Below are 11,959 nucleotides of genomic sequence, written 5' to 3'. Positions count from 1 at the left end.
AGACCCAGGTCCGGGCCCTCACCCCAGCATCCCTCCGGACCTCAGAGTCTGTCATTCACACAAGTTAGGAACCCCAGAGTCCCTTTTTCCTGACACCCAACCACGTTGTAACCTCAGGTATAACCCACTTCCCAGAGGCACAGCCTTTCCCTCAGCCAGGTGCTGCCTGCCTCTGCCCGTCCACCCTGACACTCCTCCTGACCCGGATCAGACCTCCAGCCTTTACCTTCTCCCAGATCTCCTGACCCTTCTGCTGCCCGCTGTGGGCAGTGGCCGGCACTTAGTAGAGGCTGCCCAGAAGCAGTACCCGCCCCCACCTAGGGGGTCTTGAGGCCCCGCCCTGACCACGCCCCCTCTGCCCCCCTGCTGGGGACAGAGCGACATCGTGTGTTGACTCCCAGAACTGGCTGTGGACGGACATGCCCCCAACCCCAGAGCAGCCCCTCCTCCCTCAGACCCAAGAGCCCAAGGGACCCCATTCCCACTCCCTCAGACCCAGAAGTCCTGACCCCCAGCCCCTCCTCCCTCAGACCCAGGAGTCCTGACCCCCAGAACTGGCTGTGGACGGACATGCCCCCAACCCCAGAGCAGCCCCTCCACCCTCAGACCCAAGAGCCCAAGGGACCCCATTCCCACTCCCTCAGACCCAGAAGTCCTGACCCCCAACCCCTCCTCCCTCAGACCCAGGAATCCTGACCCCAGCCCCTCCTCCCTCAGACCCAGGAGGCCAGTCCCTTTGGTGAATAAACTCATTTCTCTAAACTGTCCCCATCAACGCCCCACTGACAGGTCCAACACAAGTGTCCTGAGAATGAAGTCCAGTAGACACTGAGGTTGTGTTTGGGGAAAGGATGAGACAATGAGATTCCAGAATGATGCAGAGAGAGAGAGATGACCTCAGATGTCCATCCGGAAGGGCAGGACTGGACAGGGTGGGAGCAGGTGGTGGAGCAACTGGGGAGAGGGGGACCCTGAGGGGTGAAGGAAGAGCATGATTGTGTTCTGTGTTTGCAAAGTTCAAAGTGGATGGGGAGAAGCTAGAATCAGGACTCTTGGGTCTGAGGGAGAAATAAAATAACAACAAAATATCAAGAATAACTGTCCACCCAGGTCCCTGGATGGCATAAACTGTTTCCTTTACAACTAACCTAGAGGTTGGCAGTTCAAATTCCCAGTGGCACCTAGGAATAAAGACCTGGCTATCTACAGACTCGATGGCACTTAATAACAATCTGCTTCCTTAAAGATGAAACCCAAAAAAACAAAAGCCATTGCCACCCACTGGATTCCAACTCATAGTGACCTTATAGGACACAGTAGAACTGCCCCATGTGAGCTCAGAAACTGTCCATTGTACGGGAGCTGACTGTCTCACCGCTCTCCTGAAGAGTACTTGGTGAATTCAAACTACAGACCGTTTGGTGAGCAGCCCAATGCTCTCAAGTCATCAGGTCCCCAGGGTTCAGTTCTCTAAAGATTTGTTGTTGTTGTTAAGTGCCGTGGAGTCGGTCCCAACACATAGTGACCCTGTATAGGGTCTCCGAGGAGCTTGAAGTCCAGGGCATTAACCCGCAATGTCACACCATTTAAACGCTATGGGACCCAGTAACATTTGGGGCTGCGGTGAGTAGGAATCCACAGTGAAGGGTTTTGTTGGCGCTCTGTGCGGGGAGAACAAGGTGATCCAGCTGCTGCTGACTCACTGGGACTTCACAGAGGAGTTAGCTCCTTCCTCTGGGATGCCCACACCCTGCTCTTAGCTTTAGACCGAGAGAACAGATGGGAATACACTTTTATTATTTGTTCTTGTTAAGTACTGTCAACTCAGTTCTGACTTAACAACCCCGTACAGGCTTTCCATGGAGTGCCCATTATTATGGTGAAAATACACTCACGTAGAAGGGGGGCTTCCGTTATCTATTTATTCCATTTCCCACAAACTTTGGAAAGTCCCCTCATACAACAAGACAGTTGCTCTTCTAACGGTTTCTTCATGTAGAATCCAATGACTTGGGTCAAGTCACCTACTTATTCTCATTTTCCTTTTAAAAATCACACCATCACCAGCCACAAAAACAGTGACCCTAACTCAAACTTGGAGTCCTGGCATGGCTCTGTGGGATCAGCACTGGACTGCAAACCACAGGGTCGGCAGTTCAAACCCACCAGTCACTCCTCAGAAACCCTACACAGTGTCACTCTGAGTTGGAACCAACTTAAGCACTTCATAATGAACAACAACAATTTTTAATGTTTTATTTGGTAATAATTTCAAATTTACAGAAAAGGTGCAAAAACAGTGAAGAACAATCTTCTCTCACCTCACCCAGCACCACTTAATATTAACATCTTAGAAACTGACATTGGCTGTTAATTAGAGGTCAGGTTATTCATGTTTCATCCATTTTTTTCTCCACAAACATCTTTTTGATTCCAGGGTCTAGTCCATGATACCCTATTACATTTAATGATTTTGGGGGGGAGGGGGTAAAAGTCACATGACATAAAAGTAATCATTTTAAGTGCTGGCAAAATTGGAGCTCTATTTGTAGGAAAATGAAACGGGACCTATATCTGACACCACATACAAAAGTGAACTCAACGTGGATTAAAGACCTAAATGTAAACCCTAGAATTATAAAAATCATCAATGACAAAACAGGGACAGATTTAGGAGCTCTGATTTATGACATAAACACACTACCAAACATAACTGAAAACACACACTCAAAAGACAAAATAGATCACTGGGATCTTCTGAAAATTAGACACTTAATGTGCATCAAACGATTTCACCAAAGGAATAAAAATACAACCCACAGACTGGGAAAAAAAAATAATGTTTTGAAATGACAGATCAAACAAAGGACTGCTCTTCAAAACTTATAGAACACTTCAGTGTCTCAATGAAAAGACAAATAATCCAATTAAAATATGGGCAGAGGACATGAACAGACACTTCACCAAAGAAGACAATCAGGTGACCAACAAACATATGAAGGAATGATCGTGAGATCATCAGCCATTAGAGAGATGCAAATCAAAACGGCAATGAGATATCACCTTACTCCAGCATTAATAGCAAAGTTAAAAAAAAAAGAGAGAGAGAAGAGCAAATGCTGCCAAGGGTGTGGAGAAACCGGGACCCTTCTACACGGTTAAGGGGACTGTGAAATGGTACAACCACTGTGGAAAACGGCATGGCGCTTTCTCAGAAAGTTAGAAATGGAAATTCCATATGACCCAGCAATCCCTCTCCTTGGTGTTTATCCTCAAGAAATAAAAGCCGTGGCACAACTAGCTAGATGCACACTGGTCACAAGAACAAAAAGATGGAGACAGCCTAAATGCCCATCAACAGAAGAATGGCAAAACAAATGTGGGTCCATACGCACAAAAGAATAGCATACAACGTTGAAAAATAACAAGGAATTTGCAACATGGATGAACCTGGAGGACAGTATGCTGAATGATATTAACCAATCACAAAAGGACAAATATTGCATGAGACCAGTGTTGTAATAAGTTAAGGAAGGATTTTCTTGCTAGATGAGACATTCTCTGCTGGTTACTGAAGGGTATGGTGTGTGGAGGGAACCATTCATGACTAGAGGGTAGACACATGTTAACATGGGTGATGGGGCAGGCAATATACAAGAGGGAGGTTAGCAGAGGAAAGATGAAGGTAGCCGGAGACACAACAAGGAGTGTAAGAGTTAAAGTGAATCGAGGTCAATACTGTGAAGGGATGGTACCTGGAGGGGATTGCAGTCATTGTATAATGAAGTAAAGTATGTTATTTGCTGAATGTAAAACTGATGATCTATTCAGTGAACCTTCATTCAACTCACAATAAAAAGCTTTGCTTATTTTTAAACTAACTATTTTAAGGTGAGCAATTCGGTGACGTTTGGTACATTTATATTGTTGCACAACCATTACCCCTACTGTGTCCCGGAACATTTTCATCACCCCAAACATGTGCGCATTAAACAAACTTACTTTTTTCTTTTTTTTTACGATTTACTCTATTTTATTGTTGTTGAGAATATACACAACAATACATGCACCAACTCAACAGTTTCTACATGTACAATGACAACGTTACATTCTTTGAGTGTGCAACCATTCTCATCCTGCTTCTCTGAGACCCCCCTTTTTCCCCCCATCCCCCCGTGAACATGAGCTCACTGACCCCTGAATTTCCTATTCTGATCTTTCGAAATGTCATTGTCAATTTGATCCCATTAAGGAGACACCCTTGTTTGGTTGTAAGACAACTTCAGGAGAGAGTTTTGGTTTCCATTTTAAGGATGAACTCAGGATAATAGTCTCAGGGGTATAAACTCATTTTTGAACCTAAAAGGAATATATAATAAATTCCTGTGAAGACCCACAGTTTCCAATTCACAAGCTTTTATTGAGCTTATAACCTGCGTCTCATCCTGTGCTAGATGCTGGGACCCAGAATGAGATCCACTCAGTCCTGACCCCATGGACATAAACCACTGCAAACCAGAAGCATATGTGCGTTCATGAAGGTTTGTGGTTGTTAGTTGTCATCGAGTACGTTGCTATGCATGGTGGCCTTAAATGCTCACAAACAAGGTCCTTCAGAACCTGCACTGTCCCTTCTGAGTGATGGGTCAGGAAGCCTGAGCTCAGAAGATCACAAATGATGATAGTATGTGGAAGGTTCTAGAAATGAAAACCAACTACAACCTGGCCAGTCCAGGATGAGAGCGAGACAAAAGATAGAGACACGGACCCCTGAGACACAAGTTCGTTCCCAAGAAAGATGGCGAGAACATGATGGGACCCCATTTCCTGGATCCTGGGGTTTGGAGGGAGAGATGTGGATGAGTGCAGAGTATGTTGTTGTTGTTGAGTGCCATAGGGTTGAGTTCAACTCATAGCAGTTAATTTGTTTTGTTTTTCATTTAAGGTTTTTTATTGTGGATTGAGGGACAGTTTACAGGGCAGATCATGGGTTTTACATTCAACAAATCATACACCTTGTTTCATTACAATGATTATAATCCCCTCCATGTGCCATCAGTTAACAGTATTTTTCTCTATTCACTTTAGCTTTTTTTAAAAAACAAAACAAAACACTCAGCCATATATAATAATTTACATCTCCAAAGGGCACGTTCTGCAAGGCTGCCTCCTGGCCACCAGCTCTCAGTCCCTCTCTTCCCATGAATCTAGAGTCCGCAGCTGCTCCCTCTCTCCATGACTCCATCTCTGCCTTTGTCTCTGGTGTTGTTGTTAAATGCCGTCGAGTTGATTCTGACCCATAGCGACCCTGTATAGGGTTTCCAAGGAGCAGCTGATGAGTTTGAACCACTGACCTTGCAGTTCAAACGACTTTGCAGTCTGACGCATTAGCCCACAGCGCTTCTCTGGATAGGGTCCTGCATTCTGCTTGTGCTCTTCTCCCTTGATGGTCCTAGGGTCCTCTATTTCTGGACTGTAGTATTAACCACTCCCCTGTTTTTGTTACAGAACTTCTACCTTTACAATTGTGACAGTTTCCTAGTGGTTATTTTGATGTGAACCAATCACCAGCGTTTTCTCAGAGCCGCTGGGTGGGTTTACACCACCAACCTTCTATGGCTCCACCAGGACCTCTGCTGGAGGGCAGAATATGTACAAATGTCTGTTGGCTGGACAGTGTGTGTGTGTGTGTGTGTGTGGAGGCTGAGGTCCAGGAAAGATGAATGATTCTTCCAGAGTTACTCAGAGAACAGGACGGTAAGGACTACATGGTGTCTGCTCCCGGAAGTTCAGATTTTAGACCCTGGACAGTGGGAGCCAACCGGGATCTGAGAGGAGAGGAGTGACCCCATCAGAACTTCATGATAAGCCATCTGCATGTCCCCATAGAACCAAGACTTCTCAGTGGGAGGAGGTGGGGAGTAGAGTGTCCTTTCACAAAGATGCTCTCAGGACAGATAGAAGAGGACTTGTCCTTGAGGGAGGCTGATTCTGACTCCTGGGCTGAGGGAGGGCGGTCAGAACTCTTCAGTCTGAGGGAGGTAGAGTTCAGGGATCAGGACTCATGAGTCTGAGGGAGAAGGGGCTGGGGGCTAGATTCCAGGGTCCTTCCATTAGAAGGGGAATTGTACACCAGTACCCAGCTCTCCATAGGGAGAGGTCCAATGTGACCCTCTGTCCTCCCTGAGCAGCTGTCTCTCTCATCCAGGTGGCCATGGGGTGGGGGAGGGGCCTTTGGGCTAGGCTCCAGCCACCTGTCTCAGTCCCCTGATTAAGGAGTTCCCTCATCTGTCCCCTTCCTCCCATCACTTTTGCTGTCCTCCTCATCCGTCCACTCCTCCAAGCTGGATCCTCCCTCCTCCTCCTCCCCATCCTCACTGGACAGAATCCTCAAGCCCCCAGGTCCCTCTTTATTCCCCCCCAGCCCCCAGTCCTCCCCCAGGAAGTCCAGAACAGCCAGTGGGGGGCTCCTTGTCTCAGGGTTCAGGTCCAGAAGCCCCTGGAGCAACACCAGAGCTGGGGGTGCAAACTGGTCCCAGGGTGGTGGTGGCCGAGGTGGTTGAGGCCTGGTGGTCACCCAACCAGCAAAGGCCTCAAACTCAGGGTCAGGGGCCAGTGCCACATCCCAAGGGAAACAGGCGGTGGCAGCACAGAAGAGAAGCACCCCTAGACCCCAGGAATCCAGGGCTGGTCTCAGGGGCAGGGTGTCAGGGGGCAGGAGAAGGCAGAGCTCCGGAGGTGCAGACGGCAGTGGACCCGGTGGGGCAGGGGTTGGGCTACCCTCTGGCCGGGTCAGACCCAAGTCCCCCAGGGCCACACGGCTACAGAGGGGATCGAAGACCAAGACGTTGTCTGGCTTGACGTCTGCATGAACCAGTCCCCGACCATGGAGAAAATCCAACGCTTCGGCCAACTGGGCTATCACCCGCTTCAACAATAGCTCCGGGAGACCCTGGAACCAAGGAGGGGGTCATGCTCAGGGTGCTTTGCTTCCTTTTTTATTTTTGCTTTTTATCTCCCTCCAAAGAGTCCCTAGACTTCCAAGTTCCTAAGGATTGTGGCTTCTGGGGTCCCAGAATCCAGAATCCCAGATCAGTGGCTACCTTCATAAGCCCCCAAGACCTCTAGATAATCTAAACCTACAATCTGCACACATATCTGTGCTCCCCTTCACCAACTCCCAGACACTTTCCCAACCTGAAGCCCAATTTTAACCAGAAGTCTCTTTCAGTTTTCTCTCACTCTCCGAACCTTAATACTTAGACCACTCCTAACATTTCTTATATGCCTCCGCTAAATTGGCCAACCAGATCTTCAATGGAAACCCAAATCCTATATTTTGCCCTCATCTTAGTCTCATATTTACCTAGATCTCATCTCTTACTCAGAGCCTGTTCTAGAGTCCTTCCAACTTAGGTAGTCAGTTGATCTGTCCAGCTATCTACCCATTAAACTAGTCACCCATTCATCGGTCTACACACCAATACATACACTCAGCATCCATTTGACCGGCTAGTCAGCAATCCATTGATTTCTCAATTATTTAATATCCAACACTGACCCCTCCTTCCTTTTCTCTACCCATCCTTCCATTCTTGTTTCCATCCATTCATCCTTCTCTACATTGATCCATGCATCCCTTTATTTATCTACCCATTCTTTCATCCACCCATCTACCCATTCTCTTTTCTTTCATTCATATTATCTACCATCCATTTATCAATCCTTATATCCACCCATCCTTCCTTTCTTCTATCCACCTTATCTTCTACCCATCCATTCACTCATCCAGCCTTGTTTCCATACATCTGTCCACTCATTTATCCATCCATCCAGCCATTCATCCTTCCATATACCATTTGTTGCATCCATCCATCCATCTGTCCTTGCATTCCTCCATTCAAGCCCATCCACTCATTGGTCCATCAATCTACTCATCTAGCCACACTTTCTTCTTTCCCCCTATTCATCTATCCACCCATCCATCAATCCTTCCATCCATTTATCCCCAACTCTACCTCAAATCCAAAGTCCATCTCTAATGATGGCCCAACTAATCTTAAAATTCAACTCCATCTACAATCTCAGGTCAGACCTGACCTGGTCTCCAACCTAATCATTACATATCGCCAATTCCATCAAAACCATCTCTACCTCTGTGGTCCTAGTCCAAGCCCTTTTTCTTTACCCACTGTTGTTGTTGTCAAGTGTCGTGGAGTCAGTTCCGACTCATGATGACCCTGTACAGGGTTTCTGAAGAGTGGACTCTGAACCATTTATCCAACAGCACCACATCAGGATTTACACAATTTATCATCTACCGCAAACACAACCCACCCAACTCCATCCACAACCACATCCCCAATTTTAGTTGTTAACTATAATCCCAACTCTGTCTCCATCCTCAACTCCAACATCCTTAACTCTTTACCCATCCCGCTTCTGTGACATTTGTGTTTGGATTGGGGTCAGGCATGGATTTTAGAATTGGCACTAGAGAGGACATCTGGAGCTCAGGGTGGACCTGGGATGGGTCCAGGTTAGAGATAGAAGTTTGGGACAGAGTTGGAACTGGGGACAACAGTCCCAACCTTTGTCTCCCATCTGCCTCACCCTCTCCTGGAGCATCCCGCTGAGATCTCCACAAGGTGCATACTCCTGGGTGAAAGCAAAATATCGGGAGGTTTGCAGGGGACCCGCCAGGGTCTGGAGCAGGCCTGGGTGTGAGGAGACGCAGCGGCCCACGCAGAACTCTCTCAGGAAGGTGGTTCTCAAGACCGAGTCCCGGCGCAGGAGCTTTAGAGCCACCAAGGGACCTGCCAGGGAACCAGAGTAGGGTACTCGGATTGCTGTGGGATGTTAGGCAAACCATTCGACCTCTCTGAGTCTCACACTTCTTGTGTGTAAAGGAAGAGGGTAGGCACAGGATCACGGAGAAGTCATTGGCTGGAGTCCAGTGATGGGACCTGGGTCCTGTGATCTCCGTGTAGCCCCAGTTTCCCAGCTGTGAATTGGGGGCTGGAGGAGATTTGCCCTGCTGTGTGGTTTTGTACGATAGCCTTACCCTCTCTGAACCTCTGTTTCCTTTTGCATGAAGAAAGGGGACATGGGCTGTGTGCCCTTAGACAAGTCACCCCTCTGGGGGTGAGCTCCATTTCTTGGAAGACCACCAAGTTTTGAACTTTCTGAGAGAGTCACTATTGAGAAGGGTTCTGGGGGACTGTGTACCCCATCTCAGTGACTTCCTACAACTGCTATCATGGGGACATTTGGGAGTCCGCCCTTTAGTGGCCCAACTCACCACCTCGACGAGACCGGGCAAGGAGCACGCGGCCATAGGAGCCAGAACCCAGCTTTCGGATGAGACGATATGGAATGCGAAGACTCCGCACTGGGGTCACCCTGGTGGCTGTCAACTCCACAAAGCGCTGCAGGGTCGTGGCTGTGTCTTCCTGTGTGACAGAGACAAAAGCAGGGAGGGGGCGTGTCTCAGGTCCCACTGGGGGCAGAGGGATGGGAAGACAGCAGAGAGGTGGGAGTTGGAGGTCTAGCAGGGGCTGCGGTGGGGGCAGGGGAGGAGGGGTCACGGTCTCAAGAGAGACTGGTGAGTCACGATGACTCATCGGGCCTTGGGGACACCTGTTATTGGGTCCTGGCAAGGCGAAGTGTGATTGTTTCCGAGACCCCGCCTGCCACCATCTCTGGGAGCCTGACTTCAGCCCACACAGCCCCCCACCACCCTTCTCCTTGGCCCCTTTGCTTTTTGTTCTCTGGAGGTTCCGTCTTGCTGTGTCTTGTAGGGTCTTTCTTTATCTGGATCTCTGAGGCCTCTCTCAAGCTCTGCCTTTTGCTCCCCCTTTTTACCCTCCAGCTCTCCATCTCTGACTTCATCTGGCTCTGCCCCATCCACTTGCCTCTGTCTTCTTCCCTTGTCTCCCGTTTCTCACCTCTGTGTCCCCATCCTCTGGGGTCTTGGGATCCCTGAGCTCCATCTCTGGGTTGCCTGGGCAGGAACCCTTTGTCTGGGTGTCCCCAAAGAGCAATCAGCTCACCCAAGCCCCACTGTGCCCTGTCCCAAGACCCTTATTCAGCAGAACCAAAGCCTGGCGTTCCTTGGGAAGGTCTGCCTTTGTCTTCCTCCGGATTTGTCTGAATCTGCCCAGTGTGAACTCTCTCTGGACTCCTCTCCCCTTATGTCACCCCCTGAGTTTCTGTGTGTTTTCTCCTCCTGATTGCTTTTGCTCCCTCTTACCTCTCTCTAGCCTCTCTCTGTCTCTCCTGGAGGAGTCTCTCTCTCTCTCTCTCTCTGGGTCTCTGTCCCCCTCTCTCTGGATCTCTGTCCCCCCTCTCTGGGTCTCTGTCCCCCCTCCCTCAATCTCTGTCCCCTTCCCTCTGAGTCTCTGTCCCCTTCTCTCTCAGTCTCTGTCCCCTTCTCTCTCAGTCTCTGTCCCCTTCTCTCTCAGTCTCTGTCCCTCTTTCTCTGAGTTTCTGCCTCCGTTTCTCTGGGTCTCTGTCCCCTCTCTCTGGGTTTCTGTCCCCTTCTCTCTCAGTCTCTGTCCCTCTTTCTCTGAGTCTCTGTCCCCCTCTCTCTGAGTCTCTGTCCCCCTCTCTCTGAGTCTCTGTCCCCTTCTCTCTCAGTCTCTGTCCCCCTCTCTCTGAGTCTCTGTCCCCCTCTCTCTGAGTCTCTGTCCCCCTCTCTCTGAGTCTCTGTCCCCCTCTCTCTGGGTCTCTGTTCTCTCCTTTCTCTCTTGGTCTCTGTCCTCCTCTCTCTGAGTCTCTGTCCCCTTCTCACTGGGTATCTGTCCCTCTCTCTCTGGTTCTCTGTTCTCTCCTTTTTCTCTTGGTCTCTGCCCCCCTCTCTCTGAGTCTCTGTCCCCCTCTCTCTGAGTCTCTGTCCCCTTCTCACTGGGTATCTGTCCCTCTCTCCCTCTGGATCTTTGTTACATCTGCCTCTCTTCTTCTACAAGTCAGTCTGTCTCTCTCCTCACTCCACTCTTCCTGTTTCTGTCTTACTCCCTGATCTAGCTGTCAAATATTAGGTCCTGCCCTTTTGGTTCTAGACCGCTCTCCCCATACTGAGTGGCCAGTGCAGGCTGCCTGCAGGTGTCCCAGGCTCTTCCTCCCTGTTCCTCTCTGGCTGTCTGACTGTCTCTACTCCCTCTCTGTATCTCTGCCTCTCACCTCTCACTCTTTGTTCCTGTTTCTGGGAGCCTTTTGTCCCTCCCTTTCTCCACATGTGTGTGACACTTCAGACACGGAGACACCCTGCCCCCCACACTCCCTGACCTGCTGCCCCCCCTCCCCCTTCCAAACTTAGACCAGCCTGGATTCTGGGCTCGGGGCCCAGGACAGTGGGGACAAAACGTATTGTGAGCCCCCAGGGGACGGGCCACAGGGAAATGGGGAAAGGTGGACAGACCCTCACACACCTTAGCTGAACAGAAAGCCTCCGGGCTCAGAGCATGTGGCATTTCTCAGGGGCTTGAGTGTCCTGCTTCAGGGGCAAGGTGCTCTTCCTTCCCAAAGGCCTCCTCCCTCAGACCCAGGAATCCTGACCCCCAGTTCCCTCCTCCCTCAGACCCAGGAGTCCTGATCCTCAGGCCCCTTCACCCCAGACCAGGATTTAGGGTTCCCAGCCCCTCCTCCCTCAGACCCAGGAGTCCTGACCCCCAGCCCCTCCTCCCTCAGACCCAGGAGTCCTGACCCCCAGCCCCTCCTCCCTCAGACCCAGGAGTCCTGACCCCCAGCCCCCTCCTCCCTCAGACCCAGGAGTCCTGACCCCCAGCCCCCTCCTCCCTCAGACCCAGGAGTCCTGACCCCCAGCCCCTCCTCCCTCAGACCCAAGAGTCCTAACCCCCAGCCCCTCCTCCCTCAGACCCAGGAATCCTGATCCCAGCCCCTCTTCCCTCAGACCCAGGAGGCCAGTCCCTTTGGTGAATAAACTCATTTCTCTAAACTG

General features: G+C 49.9%; 1 protein-coding gene across 1 annotated transcript; it reads right to left on the bottom strand.

Annotated features, from left to right (window-relative positions):
- Positions 1-6,271: 6,271 nt before the first annotated feature.
- Positions 6,272-9,992, bottom strand: SBK3 (SH3 domain binding kinase family, member 3). The gene is made up of 4 exons (XM_006868287.1): positions 9,948-9,992; positions 9,302-9,452; positions 8,614-8,816; positions 6,272-6,952 (listed from the first exon to the last, which is right to left on the bottom strand). The coding sequence occupies exons 1-4, from the start codon at positions 9,990-9,992 to the stop codon at positions 6,272-6,274; spliced, it is 1,080 nt and encodes a 359-aa protein (XP_006868349.1).
- Between the last annotated feature and the right edge of the window lie 1,967 nt (positions 9,993-11,959).

Source organism: Chrysochloris asiatica, unplaced genomic scaffold, assembly GCF_000296735.1.
Source record: "Chrysochloris asiatica unplaced genomic scaffold, ChrAsi1.0 scaffold00116, whole genome shotgun sequence".
In the NCBI taxonomy this organism is placed as follows: Eukaryota; Metazoa; Chordata; class Mammalia; order Afrosoricida; family Chrysochloridae; genus Chrysochloris; species Chrysochloris asiatica.
The sequence above is the reverse complement of the archived record's forward strand: the minus strand, read 5'-3'. Positions and strand labels throughout refer to the sequence as shown.